Source organism: Molossus molossus, unplaced genomic scaffold (assembly GCF_014108415.1).
Source record: "Molossus molossus isolate mMolMol1 unplaced genomic scaffold, mMolMol1.p scaffold_m16_p_10, whole genome shotgun sequence".
NCBI lineage: Eukaryota > Metazoa > Chordata > Mammalia > Chiroptera > Molossidae > Molossus > Molossus molossus.
Genome location: NW_023425345.1, coordinates 78,794,709 through 78,819,955, shown reverse-complemented (window position 1 = coordinate 78,819,955; position 25,247 = coordinate 78,794,709). Strand labels below are relative to the sequence as shown.

At 48.3% G+C, this 25,247-nt stretch overlaps 1 protein-coding gene across 2 annotated transcripts in view; it reads left to right on the top strand.

The window, feature by feature from the left end:
• The window catches only part of ACVR1B (activin A receptor type 1B), a 34,398-nt gene extending 15,336 nt beyond the window's left edge, over positions 1-19,062 (top strand). For both annotated transcript variants that reach the window (XM_036252791.1, XM_036252790.1), the window contains 8 exons: positions 2,670-2,909; positions 3,685-3,933; positions 6,990-7,220; positions 9,849-10,016; positions 11,279-11,435; positions 12,963-13,087; positions 15,670-15,800; positions 17,837-19,062. In XM_036252791.1, the coding sequence (XP_036108684.1) occupies positions 2,735-2,909; positions 3,685-3,933; positions 6,990-7,220; positions 9,849-10,016; positions 11,279-11,435; positions 12,963-13,087; positions 15,670-15,800; positions 17,837-17,962 (1,362 nt within the window). In that variant the 5' untranslated portion in view covers positions 2,670-2,734 and the 3' untranslated portion in view covers positions 17,963-19,062. The remainder of the gene's footprint in view (positions 1-2,669; positions 2,910-3,684; positions 3,934-6,989; positions 7,221-9,848; positions 10,017-11,278; positions 11,436-12,962; positions 13,088-15,669; positions 15,801-17,836) is intronic.
• The last annotated feature ends 6,185 nt before the right edge of the window (positions 19,063-25,247 follow it).

Below are 25,247 nucleotides of genomic sequence, written 5' to 3'. Positions count from 1 at the left end.
TTAATTTTTTTTAATCCTCACCTGAGGATATTTTTTCATTTTTTATCTTCAGATAGAGTGGGAGGGAGGGAGAGAGAGAGAAACATCGATGATGAGAGAGACACATTGATCAGTTGCCTCCCGCATGACCCTGACCAGGGCCGGAGACTCAACCACAACCAAGGCCCATGCTCTTGACCAGAATTGAACCTGTGACTCTTTGGTCCGGGGACTGGCGTTCTAACTGCTGAGCCAAACCGGCCAGGATGGAGGAATTTACTTTTAAAATTCCTTCCAGATTTGGAACTTAGTCTAAAGGGTACCTGCTTTAAACTTCCTGCCTTTAAAATGTAACACTACCCAAACCTTTCAGCAGGTAGCTACATGCTCTGGAATTTCTCCCCGAAGAAAGAGATCTGATCAGATGCTGTAAAAGATAACCACAGGCCGTGCAGCGAGGAGCCACACTGCTCCTTTAGCTGGTGCCGTCTCCCCTTTGTTTCCTTGGGCGGGAGTGGCAAGGGATTGTGTCCTTTATTTTATATTCATTCATTCATTCATTCATTCATTCATTTATCCATCCTCACCCAAGGACATTTTCTTTTTTCCGTTTTTTGTTCAGATAAAGTGGGAGGGAGAGAGAGGAAGAAAGAGAGAGAGAAACATCGACATGAAAGGGACACATCAAGTGGCTGCCACCTGCACGACCAACCAGGGCTGGGGACAAACTGTAACCAAGGTACATGCCCTTAGCGGGAACCGAACCTGGGTCTCTCTGGACTGCAGGCCGACACTTTAACCGCTGAGCCAAACTGGCCAGGGCTATTTATTTATTTTTTAAAATATATTTTTATTGATTTTTTTTTTTTTTAGAGAGAGGAAGGGAGAGGGAGAAAGAGATAGAAAAATCGATGTGAGAGAGAACATCGATCGGCTGCCCCCTGCATGTGCCCTGACCAGCAATTGAACCAGGATCTCTTGGTACATGGGTTGACGCTCAGCCACTGAGCCACACCAGCTGGGCAAGGGACCATGTCCTTTATAGAAAGCCTGAGAAAGGAAGGGTTGGACACTGAGATACTTAGAACCTGTCTTTGGATCGGAAAAGCCAAGAGATGCCTTCTAGTGTATTGGAGAAAGAAACAAAGATAGCCTGTTTACAGCCTAAAGGGGTGAGTTACAACAGGCTAGTTTTTCATGGGACCGGTCATACATGTCTCTTCTCTAGGGGCTCTAGTTTGAATACCTTCCCACTCAGTATCCAGATAGTATTCACTTAGTGTCCAGTCTGAGACCTGGGTGGGCCCTGCCACCTCCATTTCCTGATGGGCGAGTACCTCATTCAGCCCTGCATCCCAGCCTAAATATTGTTGTGGCTAAAGCCATATTCCTGCCCATCCCAAGAGGTCAGGGCTAGATTAGGCTCATGGGAGACAGTGTTGGGGAGCAACAACTGCTGCTGTCTGTGCTATTCTTGTTAGATGGATAAATAAAGGATTTCAAACTCCAGGGCTGCTGAACTAGCTTTTAGAAGCACCAAATTCATTTACAGTAATTCCTGTCAATAGTCTGCACTTATGTATACTACACACCCAGCAAAATTTACTTACTTATGTACTTAGTCCCAGAGATGATTGCGTACACTGCCTATTTGAACATATGTATATGTGCGCGCGCACATGTGTGTGTCTATATCTATATATCTTTAACGTGATATCCAGGGACCTTTCAGAATGGGTTGAACTTATCGAGCCCTTTTTATGCCACTAATATTATCCTCTTTGGAGGATATTGTTTTTGCCCCTCACGAGAGGGATAGGTACCTGCCATAGCAAAGGAAGAGGATGAAGCTTTTCTTTTTCTTTTTTTAATCCTCACCCGAGGATATGTTTATTGGTTTGAGAGAGAGAGAGAAACATCGATGTGAGAGAGAAACATCAATTGATTGCCTCCCAAACACGCCCCCACTGGGGATCGAATCCATAACCTGGGCATGTGCCCTGACCAGAAATCGAACCTGCCACCTTTTGGTGTATGGGGACAATGCTCCAACCAACTGAGCCACCTGCTTAGGGCATCAGGGGAAGCTTTTCATAGGAAGTGATGTTTAAGCTAAATTTTAAAGGATTTGTTAGAATTAGCCAGGAAAAAGAGCATTGCCACAAAAAACCGTGAGAGCATGCGTGTGTGATTGCATTCAGGAAGCTGGGCGTGTGTGGCGCTGGAGAAGGGAGAGGGGGCGATGATGTTCCAGGAGCCCGCGTGGCTTCGGGTGGCAAGGGAGCGAGAAGGCGCGTGCTCTCACATTGGAGGCAGGACCTGCATTCTTCAAAGGGTGCCTTCCTCTCATGCTCAGGCCTCTAAATTTAAAGAAAAATGTCTTTCCCAGCCACAAAATAATTTGTAGTAAGTCTGAGGCAGAGTTCAAAAGGTAGTTTCTCTGTGTCTCATAGGCATAAAATAGGGCATTTAGAAGAAAATGGTGGAGTCTACAAAGTCTTGTTTGTGAGCTGAATAAACAGGCAAAAAGGTTGTGCCTCTGTTGACGATATCATCTTTCTGACCCTATCCCTATAAAAGCTCCTTACTTTGGAAATCAGGTATGCCAAGGAATGATATTCTAAGTCTGGAAAAGACCTAGGATAAGATCTTATCATTGATGTCGATGTCTACTCCCAAATTTCCTGCAGCTCTGCTGTGTACGTGCACCAGCTGCCTACAGGCCAACTACACATGTGAAACGGATGGTGCCTGCATGGTCTCCATCTTCAACCTGGATGGGATGGAGCACCACGTGCGCACCTGCATCCCCAAAGTGGAGCTGGTCCCCGCTGGGAAGCCGTTCTACTGCCTGAGCTCCGAGGACCTGCGTAACACCCACTGCTGCTATACTGACTTCTGCAACAAGATCGACCTGAGGGTTCCCAGTGGTGAGTGGACACCCTTGTTGGACTATTGGCTCATCTTGGAGGTAGGGCATCCCTGTCATTTCATACTTTTCTATGCTTCCCCAATCCCTTTGTTTGATGATAGGTAAAGGTACCTTTTTGAAGTTCCCTAAGGTGACAAAGGATGAGATTCTTCCCTCATCAGGTTTGTAGATTAGAGGATGAAGGAGACAGATTATTGTCACATTGGTCCCAGAGATGAAAGCTGAAGTTTGGGTGGTGGCCGAGGGGCCACAGGCAGCTGTTGAGGAGTGGGAGAGCCAGGCAGGAATCCCAGGGCAGGGTACGGGGCTGATCCTGAGCCTCGTGAAGGAGCTGTTGGCTGGCGGTGAAGGCATAATCGGGAAGAGGGTCTAGAATTAGGCAAAAAGGACAGTGATCAAGGCTGGGAAGTGTTAGGTCTGCATTTAGAAGATATTCCTGGGGAGGTCAGAGGAGTAGGAGAGAGACTGGAGCAGCTTAAAGGAGCTGTTACGAGTTGAAGTAGATCCTACCTAGGGCACTGAGATGGGAAAAATACCATGAAGTTACAAAGTGGGTTATGGATTTGACTGCTGCAAAGGTCTCCTTAACTAGAGAGGTTTGCTTTTAAGAGCATCCAGGCAGACAAACTAGTCCAGTAACACTGAGAGGTCAGGAACACCTTGAGCACGTGAAGAGAGAATGGGTATTTCACTTGGAAGTGTTGGGGATAAATAAGCCAATGCATTCTGTTTTTACTCTTTGTTTTTTCCCTCTCCTCTCTCACTTGACCCAGGTCACCTCAAGGAGCCCGAGCACCCTTCCATGTGGGGCCCTGTGGAGCTGGTCGGCATCATTGCCGGCCCCGTGTTCCTCCTGTTTCTCATTATCATCGTCGTTTTCCTTGTCATTAACTATCATCAGCGTGTCTATCACAACCGCCAGAGGCTGGACATGGAAGATCCCTCGTGTGAGATGTGCCTCTCCAAAGACAAGACACTCCAGGACCTTGTCTACGATCTCTCCACATCAGGGTCTGGCTCAGGTACTGAGTTCTTCAGGCCTTGTGTCCGCAGTTGGCCTTCCTTACTGCTTCCCAGCAGGATAGAGCATTTGAAAAAAGCTGGGCCTTACGTTTGATTTTAGCAGCATTGAGTCATTTGATTTCATGCTTCCCCTCCTTTCAGAGTCTGACATGTAATAAGATAAGATAATGGGAGTCACAGAAAATCTTTCATTCCCTGGGATTCCAAAGGTCAAGTGCAAAACCCTCCCTTCCAGAAACTTTGCCTCTCTCCAAGGTCTGTAGCCATATGTCTATTAAAATTCATCTGGTTCCAGCTGAGCGGAGGAGTGCTCAGTTTAAGCGCCCCTTTTGAGAAACAGGAGTGTGCCGTGTTCCGTGAGGTGGCGGCAGCTAATCATTGATCTCTGAGCAATCACAAGGGGAGTTTAAGGACACCGAGTAAAGCTGAACGCTGGGGTTTGGTGAATCATTGACTTGTTCCAGTTGCCCAGGGGTTTTTCGTGGGGGTTAAATAAAGGCAGCTTGGGCTTCCAGCAGGGCATCAGCATCACCTCTTGTCCAGCCTGCTGGTAACCGAGTCTTCCTCAGGTGAGGGAATTGAACCAGCACTGGACTTTGCTGTGAGACCAGAATAAGATAAAGGAAGGTGGGTTGTTCAGGCCTCAGGGTGTGTAGTTCAGCTATTAGATATGAGTATGACTGCAAAACAGTCTTTTTATGAAGATAAACAATTATTTTAGTGATGGTGGTATTTTGTTCTTATAAAAAATCATCCACAGGGCCCTGGCTGGATTGGCTCAGCGTAGAGCGTCGCCCATGGACCAATGAGTCGCAGGTTCAGTTCCAGCCAAGGGCATGTACCTCGGTTGTGGTTCATCCCTGGCTCTGGTCGGGGTCATGCGGGAGGCAACCAGTTGATGTGTCCCTCTCATGTCGATGTTTCTCTCTCTCCCCTTCTCTCCCTCCCACTCTATCTGAAGATAAATAGAAAAATATCCTCAGGTGAGGATTTAAAAAAAAAAATCATCCACAGGGGTTATTGTTGCCATTGTAGCTGAAACATATAGAGTCATATTTGTGTTTATGTATTTTTTTGCCGTGTGACAAGGATGTTCTGTAGGGAAGTTGTGCCATCAGTCATGGCCAGACATTTCTCCTTGAGTACCAGGAATACTTTGTGACATCTCTTGAATTTAGTGGTTTTTCCTTTATTAAGCTCTGCAGTGGAGAGTGCCAAAATGATGAATATATTTAAAAGGAGTATACATGTAGGAAGAGAAAATATGTGGCTTGTTCTTTGATGAAAGAGGTGGGCAGTGGTTAGAACGCCTGACTGACGCCTGACTTGGTTCGTAGTTAGAGGGGAAGGGTAGCTTGATCCCCAGAGTCTAGCTGGGGCTCTGGAAGGTGCATGGCGCCTGCTTAGTCAGCTGGATGGTTTAGTCCATTCTTAATTCAGAATATGCAGAGCTTCCAAGGCATTGGAATTTTAATACCGTGGCTTTAACGTGAATAAGTCCTTGCTGCTTACGTGACTTTCAGTTCACATGCACAGATGTATGTTGAATATGCTCCGGGTGATACAGAATGAACACAAATGAGAAAGAAGCTGAGCCCATGTTGGGTAGAAGATGGGATTGTTGGGATAGGTCTCACAGAGGAGGGTGCGTTCAAAGGGACCTTGAAGACTGAATTCGAAGGTATAAGAGAAATGAGAGGGCAGGGAACATTCCAGGCCAAGGAAATCTCTTGAGCAAAAGGACAAAAAGGCACAAAAGTTCACCCAGTGCTTAGGGAACAGTAAAGAGGCCAACATGGCTTGGCCACTCTGGGGTGGGGAGGGGCAGGTTAACCTGGGAGGAAAGGGCCTTAGGTACCATGCTTTTTCTGGCAAGATGAGAGGTGTCTCCGGAACATTTTCTGTGGGAAACAAAAGTTCCTATTTTCCTTTGTGGTGTGGGGAATGAATTCATCCATTTAGCACCCTCCTGTTAGAGAGGGCGGGGTGAGGTGGGCAGTGTGGGTTGTAGGGCAGGAGGGGGTGATACGGGAAGCAGAGAGACTCGTTGGAAGTGCTTTAAAGAAGGGCCGGAACTAGGACTGGCACAGAGAGGATGGGGAGAAGGCGTCTAACTTGAGAAACATTTTGGTGGTTTTATACTATATATACTTAAAAACATGAGCTTTGGAGTCAGATGTTTCTAGATTTTAATCCCTATATTGCTGTTTACTGCTTGTATGAATTTACTTAACCTTTCCCCTTTGGGCCTTGGTTTCCTCACCTTATAGAGGTTTGTGAGGAAATGAGATAATTTATGTAAAGCCCTTAGCATAGTGCTTAAAGCATACAGTAAATTGTAGCTCATATCCACAAGAGTTAGGGATTGATAACATTTTTTAATTTGGTCAGGGAGAGGAAGTGAGAGTTAAGAGTCAGTCATGATGGTACGGGTGATTGGTGATCGGGAGAGATTGAATGAGTCGTGTAAAGACAATAAAAGTAATCTTAGGATAAGCATGGGTAGTCTCCCACTCTACACCTGGAGCTCCGCCTGGGAGCAGAACTTGGCTCTCCAGGTCTTTATATGCCCTGACCACAATTTTGGTTTCATAGGTCACACAGCACTGCCCTCTAGTGGCGAATGAGTAGAGCAGCCAGAAGATGCTCCCAGGCCTCAAGCCTTTGCTGTCCTTTTCTGCCCTCTTTCCTCTTTATCAGCATAAGACAGATGTGGAGAGATGGGCCCACAGAAGGCTGGTTGCAGAGTTGATAAGTCTGGTCAGACATTTCTATTCAAATCTGTCATCCATGTTAACCAAAAGGATAAACTGATTAGATCAGAAACAGCTAATCCTGTGCATCTCCCTTTCTGTGCCCACTCTCAGTGGCTGCATGGCTGAGGCCTCTGGTGGATTACCTGGACTTGGTGCCGGGGCAGCCGCAGCTCTCCACGGTCAGTGGGCGCGGAGCACGGGCACTGTGGTAAGGGCTTTTCCAGTGTGGCAACGAGAGTGGAGTAACAAAGTTTAGCAAAATAATAGTGCCCACTTTCTTTCCATTCTTTGGTCCATAGGATTACCACTATTTGTCCAGCGCACGGTGGCCCGAACCATCGTTTTGCAGGAGATTATTGGCAAGGGCCGGTTTGGAGAAGTGTGGCGTGGCCGCTGGAGGGGTGGTGATGTGGCTGTGAAGATTTTCTCTTCTCGGGAGGAACGGTCTTGGTTTCGGGAAGCAGAGATATACCAGACAGTCATGCTGCGCCATGAAAACATCCTTGGATTTATTGCCGCTGACAATAAAGGTAAAGGGCGAGGTTTGGATACAGGGTATTCTAAAGCCAGCCATAGTCCCAGATGGAGGGGTGACGGGGACACCGCTGTTTGTCTTCATAGTTATCACCCATAGAAAGAGAGTCTAAATAAGGTAATAATTTTTGAACTTTTCTTCTATAAAAGCTTACATAGAAACCCAGGTTACTAAACAAGTAAATAAGCAGTTATTAAGCAGGTGAACAAGATACAGCTCTTACCCTACCCACTCACTTTCCCTTCCACGACGTTCCCAAAGCTGCCCCCATGGGGGTCCCTGAGGGACTCAGGAAGTGCACCTTGAACAACTGGAGTGAAGAACTGTGGCCTCAGCTCCTGCCAGGAAAGGATGGCCCAGGAGAGCATGCTGTCCACGTTCTGTGACACTGCAGCACTCACACATCTGCACGGAGCAGGCACAGCGCAGCAGTGACCTGCCCGCCCAGAGCACTGCCTCCTGGCTTTCAGACTCGGCGTTGGGTCCACTTGCACCTGCGGTCCCTTATCTTCTCCTCCTCCTCGCTTCTGTCTTTTTTGCTTTCATGTTTGAGTTTCTCTTGTGTGGCCAGGCGTGTTCTTGTTTTTGAGGACCTCACTCACTAGAAAAGAGATAAAGTGATTAATTATAGGATGTGATCAAGCAACACGCCATTCTAGTGAGCACAGTTGGGGGTGAGAGAGGGTCCGGGAGGTCACACCTGAGCTTGGTTGAGTGGAAGGTAGCAGGGCCGGTCAGGAAGGAAGACCGTGGGAGGTTCCCTGCAGACCCGCGAGCAGAGGCGCGGTGTGTTTGGGAACACCCACGGGCAACTTGGGCTGGCTGTGTCACAGTGGAGACGGGGAGGCCACGGAGGCCACATTGTGAGGGCCTATGAAATTGTGGGTGTAATTGAAATTTCCTTCATCAGTTCAATAACATCTATTGATGACTATGGACCAGGATCTTTGCCAGCTTCTTGCCCTCACAGCCCTCGGGAAGAGGGGACAGCAGACACAGAGGCAGGTTGTCCACTTGAAGTCCAAGACCATGGGCTTTACATTTCTAGAGTCTCTCTGGCAGTTGTGACAGTTTCCTCTGGTGGCACAGCGAGTTCTAGAAGTTAGTGTCTCCAAAGCCTACGGAAGATGCAAAGTATTTATTTTTCCTTTCTAAAACAGCAGCAGGCTGCCCGTCCTCACATTGCTGTGGGGTTTGTAGTGACCTCAGCTGCCCCGAGTGCCGTGGACTCACACAAGGGGGGAGGGGAAGAGATCATTTTTCTCTCCTTCTGAATATGATATTCCTTTTTAAAACAACGTCGCCTTTTGATAAAATTTAAACCTTACATATATTTTAAAGGATCAAAAGATGTCTTGCCTTTTAACTTACTGACAGGATCCTCAAGCCTTCGGGCTGGTTGGAATGTGAGGGGTATGTTGGGTGGACCCTTTGTTCATAGTCAGAGAAGCTGAGATCGGTGCTTTTCCAGAAGCCGCCCCTTCATTGATTCTGGCAGCTGTGTGAGTTGGGATCTGGCTGTTGAAATCCACATTAGGGCCAGGGGAGGAGGAAAATTGGATTCCTTGTGTCTTGTGTTTTTAACACAATATATAGTATAGTGTAGTGTTTCAGCACTGACCTGGAATTTAGGAGATCTCAGTTCAATTTCCAGTTTTCCTGTTGACTGCAGCATAACCCAGTTGGATTACCAGATTTTGGATTTACTCTTTCTCCCACTCTTCCTCTCCCTTCTGCTTCCTATTGCACGTACACACACATACACACACACAATGTATAAAAATGTATGCAATCCACCTTCCATTGCTCTTGTGAGGATCAAGTAGCCTCTCTGGAATACTTAGACGTGTGCTTATCATGCACTGAAGGTGGTTTTGGGCCTGGAATACAGTAATGCACAAAGGAGCTCTTTCTACTCAGAGAGAGCTCATAGCTGGAAAGAGCGATGGATTTGGGAAGGAAGTGCCTCACGTGAGACAGGTGCTAGGCTGGGCGGGGTTGTGCTCACAGGGTCTTGAAGAATGGGGGTGGTGTAGAAGAGGGTATGAGGCATAAATGGTACGGAAGGAGACTTGACTTGGGGTGGTCAATGCACAGTACAATGTACAGATGATACCTATATAATTTTATTAACCAGTGTCATCCCATTAAGTTCAGATTATAAGAAGGGATCTTAGAGTAATGAGCAGGACCTGTGAAGCATCCCCCTTGCGTGGCGGATGCAGCCAGTCATTGCTGACACGTAGATGAGCGAGTTTCATTGGGATCAAGAGCAGTGTGGTAGATATTACATGTTACTCTCCCTAAGCATACACTTCGTCTTCTGGGTGCCTCACACTTCAAATCTGGTGTTGTAATGCAGTGTTGTCCAGGACCCTATAGCCACCTACATGAAACAGTGGAGCAGGTCTAAAAAGAACTACTGTTCTTCTGTCCTTCCTGGAGCCTAGAATGGGTAGACACCTGGAGATGAGACGGGTGTCGAGGGAGCCTCAGGAGGTGTAGAGGCAAGAAGTGGGAATTCAGGCGTCTAACTGGAGTCTGTGTGCTACACATATTCTTCCTTTCCTGCCTCAACCTCTGGGTTGTGCCTTTTCTGGAACTCTTCTGTGCTTCTCTGCAGATAATGGCACCTGGACACAGCTGTGGCTCGTCTCGGACTATCATGAGCATGGCTCCCTGTTCGATTATCTTAACCGGTACACAGTGACGATCGAGGGGATGATTAAGTTGGCCTTGTCTGCTGCCAGTGGGCTGGCACACCTGCACATGGAGATCGTGGGCACCCAAGGTGAGTACACCCAGCTATGGGGCAGTAACATTGAGTAGTCTTTAAAAGCTTGTACCATCAGTCTGGCTGGTGTGGCTCAGTGGTTGAACATCGACCCATGCACCAAGAGGTCCCTGGTTCGATTCCCGGTCAGGACACAGGCCCAGGTTGTGGGCCTGATCCCCAGTGAGGGGCTTGAAGGAGGCGGCCAGTCGATGTCTCTGTCACTCTCTCCCTCTCACTTCCTCTCTCTAAAACAATAAAGGGAAAAATTTTTTTTTAAATAAATAAAAGCTTGTACCATCCTGATTTAGTTCCCAGACTTTTTTTTCCTGAGAAAGTTGGGCTGGACCTCAGGAAGTGTAACCTAATCTAAAGGAGACAGATTTGCACTTGAGTAAGAACAAGAGAATCTCCAGGGCATTCTTTCCACCTGTCTTCACAACTCCCTCCGGAACTCTAGTGGAAATGTTCAGTTGTTTGCCATTCCATGGCCTGGCATAGTTGTTGGTTGGTGAGCTGGTGCTCACTGAATAATCATCTCAGAAGTACACAGTACACAGGAGCTGAGACGATTCAACAAACCCATGCGATAAGAGCGTCGGTTTAGTAATTACGCAAATTCGTTGGGGCAGCTTGGTTGAAAACTGCTTGATGGATAGACCCTGAGCTTTGCTAATCTAGGAAGGTTTTCCTGGATGCAAAAGAGCTTGAGCATCCCTGCTTGTTGACTGTACCATCAGCTCGATCTTGTTCTGGTGGCAGGGTGTTCCCTGATGCCTGGTTGACCAGGGCAGCAGCACTTGCTGGCCATGACAGAAAACCAGCCATTGAAGTTTGGTTCCGTTCCTAGCCCATGTGGGGATATCAGCAGTCGTTATTATTGGTTGGTGATTTTGTTTGATCTAAGAACCTACAGTTTTTCTTGAATTCCTCAGCACTTCAATTCTGGAGCATATTAGTTCAGGGAAGGTGAGTAGTAGTAGTATTAATAGTAATATTAGCTAATACGCAAGCCTCTCTAAGCTCGTTACTTACCTACATTAATGCATTTAATCCTCACAACATTTCCATGTAGTAAGTGCTGGTGTCAGTCTTGTTTTATGGGTGAGAGATTCAGGTACTGATGGGCGAAGTTTTTTTTCTAGGGTTACTGGATTAGTGGGAGGCAAAGCCAGGACTTGAACTCACACAACCTTCCTAACATTCACTCTGGCTGCAGATTCTTTCTTGTTAACATGTTTACTACCTTTCTTTAAAGATCCCTGCTTTTTTCCTCCCAGGGAAGCCTGGAATTGCTCATCGAGACTTAAAGTCAAAGAACATCCTAGTGAAAAAGAATGGCATGTGCGCAATCGCAGACCTGGGCTTGGCCGTCCGTCACGATGCAGTCACCGACACCATTGACATTGCCCCAAATCAGAGGGTGGGAACCAAACGGTAGGAAGTCCCTGGGCCTCCGCCCTTACCCTGTACCTGTACTGAGTAGCTCCTGCGTGCCCTTCTCCGTTGTGCAGGAGGTATAGAGAAGGAGGTGTGGTCCTTGCTCTCAGAGGACTGAAAGTTGAACATTCACTCTCCGCACTGGAAAGCTACAGTTACACCTAACAGCTACAGGTGCCAAGATCATGGCTCCACAGAAAAGTGTACATGCAGGGTTGGTGCTGGTGTTGGCATTGGGCAAGGGAAGCAGCAGAGAAGAGAATCTGGAGCAAGATTTGGGAGGGGGATAGGCACCAGTCTTGTCTGAGGGAGGAGGGAAATGTCGCTATCCAAAGGGGTAACTTGTGCAGACTCCCCTGAGGAGGCGAGGAGCATGCTTTGCTCCGTGTTTAGAGGGCAGGTTTGCCAAGCTGGAGCAGAGGTAATCCGGGGTGGAGATTGGGGCACTCTAAGGATTATGGGCCTGCTTCCTGCTTCACGTAAAAATGAAGTAAGGCCTAAGGAATTGTGATTGCAGATCTATTTCACGAGTTGGAAAAGGAGCTGTCTTTTCATAGGAAGGAAGAGAGGAGGTCTGTTTATCTGTTGAATCTCAGTGAATTTCACTAAATTGTTCTTTTTTTTTTCTGAGTGAATGACTGACCCAGGCCCCAAATTGTGAGTCCTGAGGTGATCCCCTGATTTGCCTTACTGTGTAAATGTGTGGAGAGGTGTGGATCAAGTAGTACTAATTAGCTGAGAGGGACTTTGATGACTATCTAGAATTAATTTTCACATATCTGCAATCAGGTAAGATAACAAGTGTAGAATGAAATGTAAGTTCAACTCATCACTGTGGCTACATTTAATAAAGTCCAAGACCCCAGTAGTAACTAGGTATTATATATTACTACCCTGTGACCCACAGTACAATACCTCTGCCAAGAAATTAAAACATGTTAAAAATAAATCTTGATGGCTAAAAAGTAGAGGTACAGATTAGAGGAGCCTATGCTACTTACTACACCTATGCTGAGGGATTTAGATTTAAATCCAAAACACATGGGAGTTTACAATAAAAGAATTGATAAGTTCTTCCTCCCCAAGGAGCTTTTTTGGGGTGATGCTCACCCACAGTCAGAGGGCTCCTGAGTCAAGACTTTTTGATTTAACACATTGTGTACCGCATAGAAATCTCTAAGACATATGCCAGGGACTGCACATTTTTGGGCAAACTGCATGTTAGGTTCTGAGCTGCACTCATCTGAACCAGCAGATACCCATTCCCTAGCTACTTCAAGAGCATAGAACGGTGTGTGCTGTTTTTTGAACTTCGACCCTCAGGGCGAAGAGTCGCAAATACAATAATCCTATATTACCCTGAGTTTCAAAAACTGAAATAGCTAATGCAAGTGCAAACCCGAGTTAACTCGTGCGCGGTCCGCAACTTTTGGGCAGAAAAACAGGAGTTAACTCATGAGTGATCAAAAATGTGTTAAGAAGTCATCTTTTTCTATGCATGGTCATTTTCCTTTCCTGTTGCAGGTACATGGCCCCTGAAGTACTTGATGAAACCATTAACATGAAGCACTTTGACTCCTTTAAATGTGCTGATATCTATGCCCTCGGGCTTGTATATTGGGAGATTGCTCGAAGATGCAATTCTGGAGGTACTTTTCTTTCCTGCCTTCTCTTGCTCCTGCCTCCCGGTCTAGGATGCTGGATCACTTGAGGATGCTGGTGTTCTACTGCCTCCTTTGTACAACCTGTTGGTTGGCTGTCTAATGACTGAGTCCAATTACAGCGTTCTCATCAAATATGAGGGAACTTTGGAGGTAGCTGTGCTAAGGATGTATTATTCTTTGGACCAGCTTCTAAAATAGTATTTTACATTGTGATAACCATTCTGGAGGCTTATTTGGCTTTCTAAATTTTTTTTTTAAATCCTCACCCGAGGATATTTTTACATTTATCTTCACACAGAGTGAGGGGAGGGGAGAAATATCGATATGAGAGAGACACATTGATTGGTTGCCACCTGCGCAACCCCAACTGGGGCCAGGGACGAAATGCAACTGAGGTACGTGCCCTTGGCCAGAATTGAACCTCGGATTCTTTGGTCCATGGGCCGATGCTCTAACCGCTGAGCCAAAGCGGCCAGGGCAGCTTTTTAAATTAAACAAATTGTTTTTATCGGTCCTTGGCGGTTGGGAAAGTCCTGGAAAGGAAGAGCATGGGACTTATGCAGGAGTGTCCTGTATGCAGTGCTGGCACACTGGCTCTCAAGCTACGTTCCTGGGGAGCATGGGCTTCATTGATAAGTTAATAGTGGTAATTTCTAAATTTGTAGGCGAAAGCTTACCAATGTATGGAATTTTCTCAAAATGAATTGTTTTCCCCTTGTATTTTTTTTTTTTTTTCCTTAAAATTTGCCACTGCTCACTCATGTCGGAATCCAGTAAAAGGTAGTGTCAGATTTAGCCGGGAACATTTTTACCGTCAGCTTAGTACGTCAGTATTTTACAACAACTTTCTGCCGTGAGAACAAGTTCAAGGACCACTAGAACCCTGCCCTCAACCATTTATCTCTGATGTAAGAGATTCCAGGTCAGTGGGAGCGGATGCAATGAAGTGAGTCTTCCAGCTGAGCCCTTCTCTGTATCACCATCTTTTCTGTCTTTGGTAAAATTCAAACTATGGAGGAGGTATCTAGGTATTATGCATTGAATTTTACATCTAAAATTTTGGTCCTTGTAAACAGAAAAGAGATTAAATCTGGTCACATAGGTTTTAAACCAAATAAGTTAATTTGTTCTTCCTCATGTCATGCTGAAATTGGGGCTAAGTGTATAATAATAATGCTAACTTTCACCCCTGTTTATGTATAAAGTCATTTAATCTTCACTACAAACCTATAAAGTGGGTAGTAATCTTGTCACCATTTTGCAGATGAAGAAAACGAGTCACAGAGAGATGAGCTCATTTGTCCGGGTCACACAGCTGATAGACCAGGGTTCACACCCTGGCACCTGAGGCCAGAGCTCAAGCTCTTAACTACCCCTTAGATAACCACCCAGTCAGATTCTATTTAAAAATTTCTCCTACTAGCTCAGGACAGCAGAATTTTTCCTGGAAAGGGGCATGAGAAAGTTACATTGGATTTTTTAAATTAATTTTTTATTATGGAAACTATTTCAATTTGTAGCTCTAACTTCCAAAAATAATACTCTTATCATACTTTTTTAAATGAACATTAATTCTTAATATCATTTAACAGCAGTCAGTGTTGAGATTCCCCCAATTTTCTCCTAATTTCTTTTTTAAAGAGTTTGTTCAAACTTAGGGTTGAAATAATGTTCATTCGTTGTGGATGATGGACGCAACTCCTAAGTCTCTTATCTATAAGTTTTACTTCCATCTTCCCCTACTCCCTCCCCCCAAAGTTTTTTAATTGGAGAATCCAGTCATTTGTCCTGTAAAATTTCCTGTTTGTCTTTTTATGGAATTCACATGTTCTTCTGATCTGTGAATTTTCTGTGATAGTTACGTTAACGACTAGAATCATATTGTGTGTGTGTGTGTTTCAAAAGTCCTGTTACAAGGTACATCTGGTTATCTCTCTTTTTGTGATGTTAACAGTCATAGACAATCATTGTCTAAATTCATTAGAGGTTGAAAAATGCCAATATTTTTATTCTGTCTATCTTCATGTATTAGCTGGACTTCTTGAAAGAGAAACTTCCCCTAATTGTCTCTTTGGTTACCAAGATGTATAGTTTGAATAGGAAAGGCAGGAAAAATACTTGATTTCCATTTATTTACCATTTTTCAAAATAATGAATTATTTACCTATCATCTTACAAAGGTAACAGTGGTTTGGGGGTTTTTGTTGTTATTGTTTAGCATCATTATGAACTGGTAGATTTTAAATATTTGTTTCCATTGAAGTTATTGTTAATATCTATTCTTAATATTGCATAAATGTAATCTTTGGCCAGTCAGGAGCTTTTCAAGTTGGTGCCTTTTAATTCGACCTCAGTAGTCTTTGATAGTTTCCTTGCTTTTTGGTATGAAGGAGGTGTTCCTGGCTGACCGTCTGTGTCTGGTCCCTCCCTAGATCAGCCGAACTCTCCAAGAAGCCTCCTCCCTCTCGTGGGGCGTGGTCCTGGCAGACCACAGTGTGGCTGTTCTCGGTAATCGGTAATCGCTTCCTTCTGTTGGTCACTAGGGTGGATATTTTCTTTTCTTCCAGGAGTCCATGAAGAATATCAGCTGCCATATTACGACTTAGTGCCCTCTGACCCTTCCATTGAGGAAATGCGAAAGGTCGTATGTGACCAGAAGCTGCGTCCTAACATCCCCAACTGGTGGCAGAGTTATGAGGTAGGAAGCTCCCCCACCTCCTGCTGTTTTTCCATCTGTGTGATTTTTTCTACCTTACCTGACAATGGGTCCAACCCCCAGGGGTACCCCCTGAGAGTGTCAGTTATGATGTACCACTGTGTTATATACTAAGCCCTGCAGGGCCATAGTCCCTTGTCCTGAGCCCTGTGGGGTCCCCTTTGGAATTGACAGCCTAGTAGAAGAAAAAGGCTTGGCTCCCAGGACACAAATAAGATAAGTGGTCAAGCCCCGGCTGGTTTGGCTGAGCAGTTAGAGCATTGGCCCGTGGACCAAAGAGTTGTGGGTTCGATCCCTGGCCCCAGTCAGGGTTGTGCGGGAGGCAACCAGTCGATGTGTCTCTTTCACATCTATGTTTCTGTCTCTCCCTCTCTCTTCCTTCTCCTCTAAAAATTAACGGAGAAAATAATCTCAGGTGAGGATTAACAACCACCAAAAAAAGAGAAGTGGTCAACAAGAGACAAACAAAAAGCTAGCGGGAGCCATTAGACCTGTGTCACTAGGAGAGTGACTGTGGAGCCGCAGGGTGAGCCAGGCCACGGCCCAGGGAAGAAGCGGCCCCATGGCGGCTGCAGAGAAGTGAGGGGCTACTCAGCGGGCACGGCTGTGGGGGGCCATTCCGCCAACTCAGGAAAGGGAGGAAGATGTGGAGAATTTGAATTGGGGGGGATGGCAGATGAAGTGAGGAGGGGATAACATTTTGTGGAAAGAGTTGAAATGAGGACAAATTCATGATACAGATTCCTAACAAACCTGGAACTCTGGGGTCTTAGAGTCTTCAGGGGGCAGGGGGCAGCCTAAGTGCCTCTGGCCCTCTTCTCCCCTCCGGGCTCTCTCGAGGAGGGTAACCACTAGAGGGCGTTGCTGCACGAGGGACAGCTGCTCAGTCACACCTCAGCTGAATGAAGTGGCGTTGTCTATACCGGCCCCGGGGACCCGGTCGGGCTCACTCCAGAGGATGCGAATGAGGCCCGAGAGCTGCTGCGCCGCCATCCTGCCGGCGCTGCTCCTGTCGGCCTCTGCGCAGGCGTGCGCTGCACGGCTGAAGGGATGGAAGGCCACTGGCCGGGGGCTCTGGCCAGCAGCAGTCCGTCGGCGACCGTCCGCACAGCTCGTGGCTGCCCCGCGGTCGCCTGTGTCGCCCAGGCGGTGGCAGGGTAGCTTTGCGCCTCTGACAAGGCTGCTCTCGGGCTGGTTCCCTGCTGCTCCCCACCCTCCATCTCTGTAACCTCTGATCCGTGAGGTACAGCCAGGGCTGTGCTTGGGCCACGGTGTGTTTCTGGTTCATATGCTACTTTTTTTTTTAGAGAGGGAGAGGGGAAGAGAGAGTGAGATCGATTTGTTTTTCCACTTATTTATTCATTCATTGGTTGCTGCTTATATGTGCCCAGACCAGGGTTCAAACCCACAACCTTGGTGTGTGGGGACAACACTCTAACCAATGAGCTACCCGGCCAGGGCCCTAGAACATCATCCCAACACACCAAGGTTGTGGTTCACTCTCTGGTCAGGGCACATACAAGCTGCAACCAACAAATGCATAAACAAGTGGAACAACAAATTGATTTATTTCTCTCTCTCACTCTTTTTCTCCTTTCCTCTCTCCTGCCCTCCCTCCCTTCCTTTCTCTCTAAAATCAATAAAAAAATTTTAAAAAATAAAAATAAAAGAACAATTAGTATACAGTTACAAAAATGGATTCTCAAACCTGACAAATGATTTTCAGGTCACAGGCTGTTGTGGGTATTTCTGTCTGGATCACCCAGATGATGAGGAGTGTCTGGCTGTGCTTGGGAGACCCCCCTCTCCTGGCTGAGACTTTCTCCTTTTGCCTGCACAGCCTGTCCCCGAGGGAGGGACAAGCACGGGGAGAGGGACACTTGCACAGAGTTTCCTTAGCGCCAAAGAGGGAGAGGAGATTCTGATAGACTTTGCACTGAAAAATGAGGAGGAGCCTAGGGACCAGAAAGACTTCCGCCGGGCAGGGTTAAATTGATGCCCTCTGTGTCTCTGTGCAGGCGTTGCGCGTGATGGGGAAGATGATGCGAGAGTGTTGGTATGCCAACGGCGCGGCCCGCCTGACGGCTCTTCGCATTAAGAAGACCCTCTCGCAGCTCAGTGTGCAGGAAGACGTGAAGATCTAACCCTGCTTCCCTCCCCCTACATGCAGCCCTGGGCAGCGAGGACTACACAGAGCTGCCCTGCGGAGCGTACGATGGAGGCCTACCTCTCGTTTCTGCCCAGCCCTCTGCGGCCAGGAGCCTGGTCCGAAAGAGGGACAGAGCCCGGGAGACCCGCTCACTCCCATGTTGGGTTTGAGACACAGACACCTTTTATACTTACCTCCTAGTGGCGTGGAGACTCAGAGAGCGAGTGCGTGGAAAGCTCGGTGCCACAACTGAGACTGGTTCTAGCGGGAAGTCCCGCCAAACCAGGGCGCCTGGTGCACAGCCAGGGTGGCCGGCCTGGGGCCCGTGGAAGCAGAGCTGCCCGTGTGAGCAGGTTTCCGCCGGGACCCACCCAGCACACCAGGTGGCCCCTCTCGCAGGTGGTTCTGGGCCCGTGCTCCACCCCTGCAGGGACCTCTGGAGACTTCCAGTGGGGACAGAAGCTGCGGCCGTCTGTCTGGCCTGTGTGCATGTGCCAAGGCACATCTCCTGTTGTGCCTGGTCCACGCCACGCCCTTATATGTATGTGTGTGTGTGTGTGTGTGTGTGTCTGTGTGTCTGTGTCTGTGTCTGTCTGTCTGTTGGTGTGCACTTCCCTGCTTGAGCTTTCTGTGCAGGTGCAGGTTGGGGGTGTCTGTCATGCCGTCTGCGTGCTGGTGCCTCTGTTCCATAGTGAGCAGCGTCTCATTTCCTGGTGCCCTGCCTGCAGGTCTCCCTCCCCGCCCACCCCCAACTCTGAGCCACAGGTCCCCCTTGCCCTGCGGCTGCTCTTCCCATTCAGTACTGCTCCCCTCCATTCAGACTGGGGCCCAAGCTGGCCCAGTTGTCCATGGCACATGAGGCTTTGAGGTCCAAATGTGAGGGAGGGATGGGGTGCACAGGGAAAGCATCTTGGCTTAAGTCGTGGGTGTTGTGGTCAGCTGCCACCGTGGGAAATGAGCCAGCCCAGGGCATCGTCCTCAGCAGCGTCAAGGAAGGACCAAGGAGTTTGCAGCCCAGATCTTGGGACTCGGATTGGAATGTTACATCTGTCCTTCATGTCCCAGATCTTGGAAACAGCAGTGTATATTTTTGGTGGTGGGTTTAGGGTGGGGAAGGGAAAGGGGGGCAACGAGTGGGGAGGGTGTTAGGGGTGGGAGGGAGGCATCTGCATGGGTCTTTTACTGGATTTATCTGATCATGGTGGAGGGAAGATAGGAGGTTTGCCCCCACTTCAGGGCCCTACTAAAGGGAACAGCCTGAGCCGAATCATATTTAATCCGAGTGTAGTATTTAATGATGTCTAGAAGCACGGTTGTGGGTGTGGTTTGGTCAGCATATCTTAGGATATAATAACTTTGAAGCCATAACTTTTAACTGGAGTGGGGTTTTTTGTTGTTGTTGTTTTTTACTTTATTTTATTGGGAGGGTCTGGATTTTAACTTTTTTTAATATTAAGTTTTTATAAAAGGAAAACTATCTCTATGTGATAATTACCTCTCAATTTATTTGTTTTTAAAGAAATCACTACAAAAACAACCACACAAAAAATGCTTCAGTCGAACGCACATAGCTCAATCACACTGGAAATGTCTTCTTGTACCTGAGCCTGTTTCCACTCCGAGAGCTCCTGCCTTGGGGGTTGGTCTCTCTTGCATTCTGCCCCACCCCCAGTTCCATGAGTGGTTTGGGGTTAGGGCCCTCGCCTTCTGTGCATTGACCAGCTGGTTGCACCTTCTCCTCCTCCAGGCATTTACTCAGCAAATGCCGAGTCCCTGTCGGGTGCCAGGACCGCACCAGGTGCTGGGAATCCAGCTGTGAACAGACAGGCATGGGCCCTACCCTTGGAGCACTGAGGGAGGACCTGGTCCAAGTTAGTGGGCACCTTTCTTTTAGACCAGAAGTTTCATGCAGTCGTTGGTTCTGAGAGCCCTTGAGCCTGGCATGGCTGCTCTTGTAGAAAACCACTGAGAAGCAAGGATGTCCCCTGCGCCAAAGAGACTGGTGGTGGGCATGAGAGCCCAGTCACTGCATTCATTCCGGCCTCCTCCCTGCCCCCAGGGGAGCGCACTGTGGATGCAGCCTCACAGCACCCCGGGCTCCAGTCCGGCGATTCTCTGCCAAAGCTTGTGGAGGAGGGGGGGCCCTCTCCCTGCTTATGTGTCTCCCCAATGCCCCTGGCCTTTCTATTTATTTTCCTGATGTGTTGCCTCTTTCCTTGCATTAAAGGAGATGTTCCCCTAACCATTTGGGCCAATTTACTGGCTACTGACTAATTTCCCTCGAATACCAATGTGTCATCAGGGGACCTTCTTTCCCCACCCCTGCTGACCCCTCACCTCTCCACCCTGCAGCAGAACCTGGCGGGTTCTAGACTTAGACTCTTGTGCCCGTCACAACCAGCCTCTGGGATCTGCCAACACTCCTCGACCCGGGGACTACCAAGCCACTAGCCTACTCCCTAGGTGGCCCTTCTGCCCTCACCACACATGCAGTCCAGCTCCTCCACCCCTGGGGAAGACGAGCAGTTTGGGGGAAGCTCCCATCTTCACCCTCATCACTCTTAACACCAAGAGTTAGGAGTTGGGGGGGGGTGGACTATAGCCTGAAGCCGTGGTGTTTGGCCCCGGAGGCTAAACCTGGTCCTTAGGGCGACCTGCACCTCTGGATTCTGGATTCACAGACCAAGTCCAAGCCGTTCCTTTGTCGCCATCAAGGCCCCTGAACGGCATTCTCGGTACTTCTGTTTGTTTTTGTACATTTTATTAGAAAGGACTGTAAAATAGCCACTTAGACACTTTACCTCTTCAGTATGCAAATGTAAATAAGTTGTAATATAGAAAATCTTTTGTTTTAATATAAGAATGAGCCTGTCCAATTTCTGCTGTACATTATTAAAGTTTTATTCACAGAGCTGTTCTGGTGCTGTCTGTTTTCCAGCTGTGGGCTGCACCCAGCTGTGTCAGGGAAGGTGGGCATGTGCAGATGTTCTCGGGTAGTGCTTCTGCGCTCCCCCACGGCCGCAGCGTGGCAGGTCACGGGGAGAGGGAGGGGCTGGCCTGCTCCTGTTGGGTTTCCCTGAGACTGTCCTTCGTGTTCCATAGAGCGAGGCCCTGGCACGGGAGGGAGCAGAAGACACTGAGCACCTTTTCCTGGCTTTGTGTTTGTTTTGTAGCATTTTTCTCTTTAGACAGAAGAGGGGCTTGATCCTGCTTAGTCACAAACCACCTAGTCTCAGAGACGGCCTAAGAGCTCTCCTCGGTTTTGCTTCCCTGTTCTAAATTAGAGTATAAATGTGAATTTGGGGTTTGAGCTGGGAGTCTCCAGTGGTTCCTCTGGGGTTTTCAGTGTGGGGCTGTGAATGTTCTCTAGGCTAAGGGAGCCCGAGATAAAAGTCCTGGATCGTAGAATTCCATGTTTAGGCGGGGACCCCAGAGGGCACCTGCTCCACCATCCATCGGCCCTTGACTCCCCACAGCGCCCCTGCACGCGGTTGCGGGCCACGTGATCTCACACCTCCTGCTGTGACACTCAGGACCACGTTTCCACCTGCAGGCGGCTGTGGAGAACCCGGCAGCCTCCATGTGACTTCTGTCCACGGGCACTTCAGAGCAGGTCTCTCTTCCCTATAAGGCCTTTGAAATGCTCGAAGGCAGCTGTCGCGTTATCACGTATCTGGCAAAGCTTAGCGTTTCTTCGGTTAATATTAGCAAATACCGAAACTTTACTGTGTGCAAAGCAATGTGCCCACATTTGCTTTACATAGATTAATGGCTTTAATCCTAAAACACTGTGAGGTGGGCATTGTCCTCTCTTTATGGATTAGGAAACAGGGTTGGAAAACTCAAGTAAATTGACGATAAATCAGATAATCGTGGCTCACGAGGGTCGAAAAGACCTTGGGTTTAGGATGTCTGTCCACAGACCGCCGCCTTTCAGCCTCTGCACGGCACAGCCTCATGGTTCACTGTCCGTCCCCAGCCAGCTGCTCTCCGCTGCACCCAGCTGTAGCCAGGGGCAGAGGGCTCGCACCATTCCACCTGGGCCGCAACCGGCCGCGCAGAGGAGAACGAGTCCCAGAATGTGCTTCACACCTGCGGGTCACATCCCAGGGCTGCGTCTCATGTCCTGGGTCGAGTGGACTCCAGCCATCTCCTCCTCCCTCCATCCGGTGTAAGGGAAGCTGAACTCGAGTGCAGGACCTCCGACGTGTACCCTGGTAAATTTTACTATAGAGTCTGCCCGTTGCTCCAGCCTGTCAACATTTTAGAATTCTGATTGTTTACCCAGACCTTTTCATTCTGAGACTTGGGCTGGAGAAAAACAGGTAACTTACCTTTAGAAGTCGGCTTTAAGTTCGGCATATATCCCCATAACCCAGACTAGCTGCTAATTAAATGGTCCCTGGCCATAATTCTTTGATGCACAAGGACAACAGCCAAAGCCCAAGTAGCTTGCTGAAGTGACAAGGTGTTAGGGCTGCGGCGCCTCTGACCTGCCTGCCAGCAGGAAAGGTGAAGTGGCTAACCTCAGCCCCTTTCAGAGACAGTCATCCTGCAGGCGAGGACCTGCGGCTCACCAGGCTGTGGACTGCAGGTTGCACTTCATTCTGGAAATCAGAACACCCGCCATCTGGCACCTCTTCATGTGCCCTTAAAGGTTACTAACAGTGTTGCACCTTTGTAAGGCCCGGTACAGGAGACCTGAATTCATCTGAAGGGTGTAGCACGTGGGTTTTGTTGCACGCATGTTAAATTTCTGTTCCCCCGGCCATGTCTTCTGATCTTTTCAGTCTGGAAAACATGCTTGCTAAATACAACCAAAACAGCATTAGGAGCAGAGTAGCAGCATTCAAGAGACTCGGGAACACATGAGGGATGCAGATGAAGGTGGCGGGAAGGGAGGAAGCTTTGGATCCAGCCAGTAATGGTGTATTAAGGTTCTCTGGAGAAAGAGAACCAATAAGATAGATGATAGGTAGGTAGATAGATATTTTCAGGAATTGACTCATAATTGTGGGGGCTGGCAAGTCTGAAATCAGGCCAACAAGCTGGAGAGTCAGGGAGGAACTGATGACGCAGTCTTGTGTCCGAAGGCAGGCTGGAGGCAGAATTCCTTTTTCCTCAGGGGACCACAGTCTCTTAAGGCTTTCAACTGATTGGATGAGGCCCATCCACATTTGGAAGGTAATCTGCTTTACTGAAACTGCGGATTTAAATGTCAGGCATATCTAAGACATCTTCCCAGCAACATGTAGACTGGTGTTTCACCAAGCAACTGGGCATCATGCTCACCTGAGTGTTGGTGGGCATCCCATGGTCAGACAGGATGGCATCTAAGTAATGTGGCAGGTAGCCTGTGTCTGTCTGGGAATGCTTCTTGGTAGCCAAGAATGGGGGCTAATAGGGTAGGAAGATTTAAGGGACAATTGGATAGACTAGACTCTAAATAAGCATTTGTTGAGCAACCTCAATGTGTAAAGCAGTAGGCAGAATGAACAAGCTGGTCCCTTCTCTTCAGGACAGAAAGGATTTGTACAGAGAGAATAAAACAGATCTTGGCAGATCCCATTACAGATCAATACGTAACGGGTGATAGCAGCACGGATAAGGGGCCTAGGAAATCAAGAACGATCCCTGTCCTCCAGGGCCCCCCGGGCTGGTGGAATGGGCTAGTACATAGATGACTACAATGGACTGAGGTGCTATGACAGGGTAGACACGGAATACTCTGGGAACACGGGACAGACAGGAGGTTGGGGTCAAGAGAGGTAACATCATGTCTATTTTGGAGTAGACACTGGCCTGCTGATTGAGAAGAGGGGTTTTAGTCCACACAAATGTGCCACTATTCAAGGACCACAGATGTCCAACGTGGCTAAAGCAAGAAAGCCAGGGCTGCAGTGAGGGATCTGTTGGAGTTGTCATGTGCTGAGGAGTCAAGACTTCATCCTGGGGCCATCCCTTGCCCTCTCAGTACCCCCAAAGGTGCTAATCTATCAGTAATTTTTCTTCTTTTTTGTTGTTGTCGTTAATCCTCACCCGAGGATATTTTTTTCCACTGATTTTTAGAGAGAGTGGACGGGAGGGAGGAAGGCGGGGAGAGAGAGATGTGAGAGAGACACAGTGATTGGATGCCTCCTGCACATACCCCAGTTGGGGCCAGGGATCGAACCTGCAACCCAGGTACCTGCCCTTGACCGGGAATCCAACCTCCAACGCTTGGGTGCTCGGGCAATGCTCTAACCACTAAGCAAACACTGGCCAGGGCAGTAATTTTTCCTCTTGAGTCTAGACCTGGTCTCCAAATTTTTCTCAACAGCATGCTTCTGTGGAGTTGTCCCACAATCTCTTTGTCATTCCTGATGTGGGGAATAGGCTATTTGAAGCAAGGGAGTGATGTGATCTTGTTTGTGCGGGACCATCAAGTGCTGACTTCTGGAGGCAGTTGCAGTGGTGGCAGCAGGACCAGCTGCAGGAGGGGGGAGGCTGCTGGTAGAATGCAGAGATCTGGGGCATGATCAAATGCAAACAGTGAGGGAGAGGGGAGCTGGCCAGTTTAGAGTAAACAGAAGAAGCTTAGCCTGGTGCACGCTATCCTCCGGGAAGGGGAGCCAGCGATGAACCACCAGAGCAGCTGTGTTTGCCAAGAGGGTGGAGATCTGGGGAATCTGGGTGCCTAAGAGCTGTTGCTTTCTTTGCTAGTCGTACCTGTTCTGAAAGAAAGCAGGGTACACACCCTCTGTGCTAGGGTTGGTGCTGTGAGGAAGCTGGAGACACCTGGCCACCCCTAGGTAGTCCCTGGACTCTGGGTGGGAAGAGACTTAGAGGCCACCCGTATCCAACACAAAGAGACTGCCATACCTGCCTTGCCCCAGCTCCCAGACCCCCTAGAATCAAGTCTGGGCTATGCTAGACCCCACACACGCACACACCGCTGGGCTCCCCAGGCCATAATACCACACAGACTATCCCATGGAAACTGTTGAGCAATAGGAGTCATTCAGAAAAACAACCACTCCCTGCCCCATCAGCTGCCCACCGGCTGTCCATGCCTCCCCCAGTGTCAGGCAACTGGGGGCCCACCCCTCATTCCTGACTGGAGAGCCAACTGAATCCCAGGCCCTTTCCCTCTGACCTCCCTGCTCAGGAGCATTGGCAACACCCGAGTGGTGCCCCGGTGGCAGAACAGCCATCCCTGCCAGCCCTGGCTGAAATGACAACTAGAACTCTGACACTGAGCGAGACTCCACAGGGGCCTGAGCTTCTGGAGCTTTCGCCCC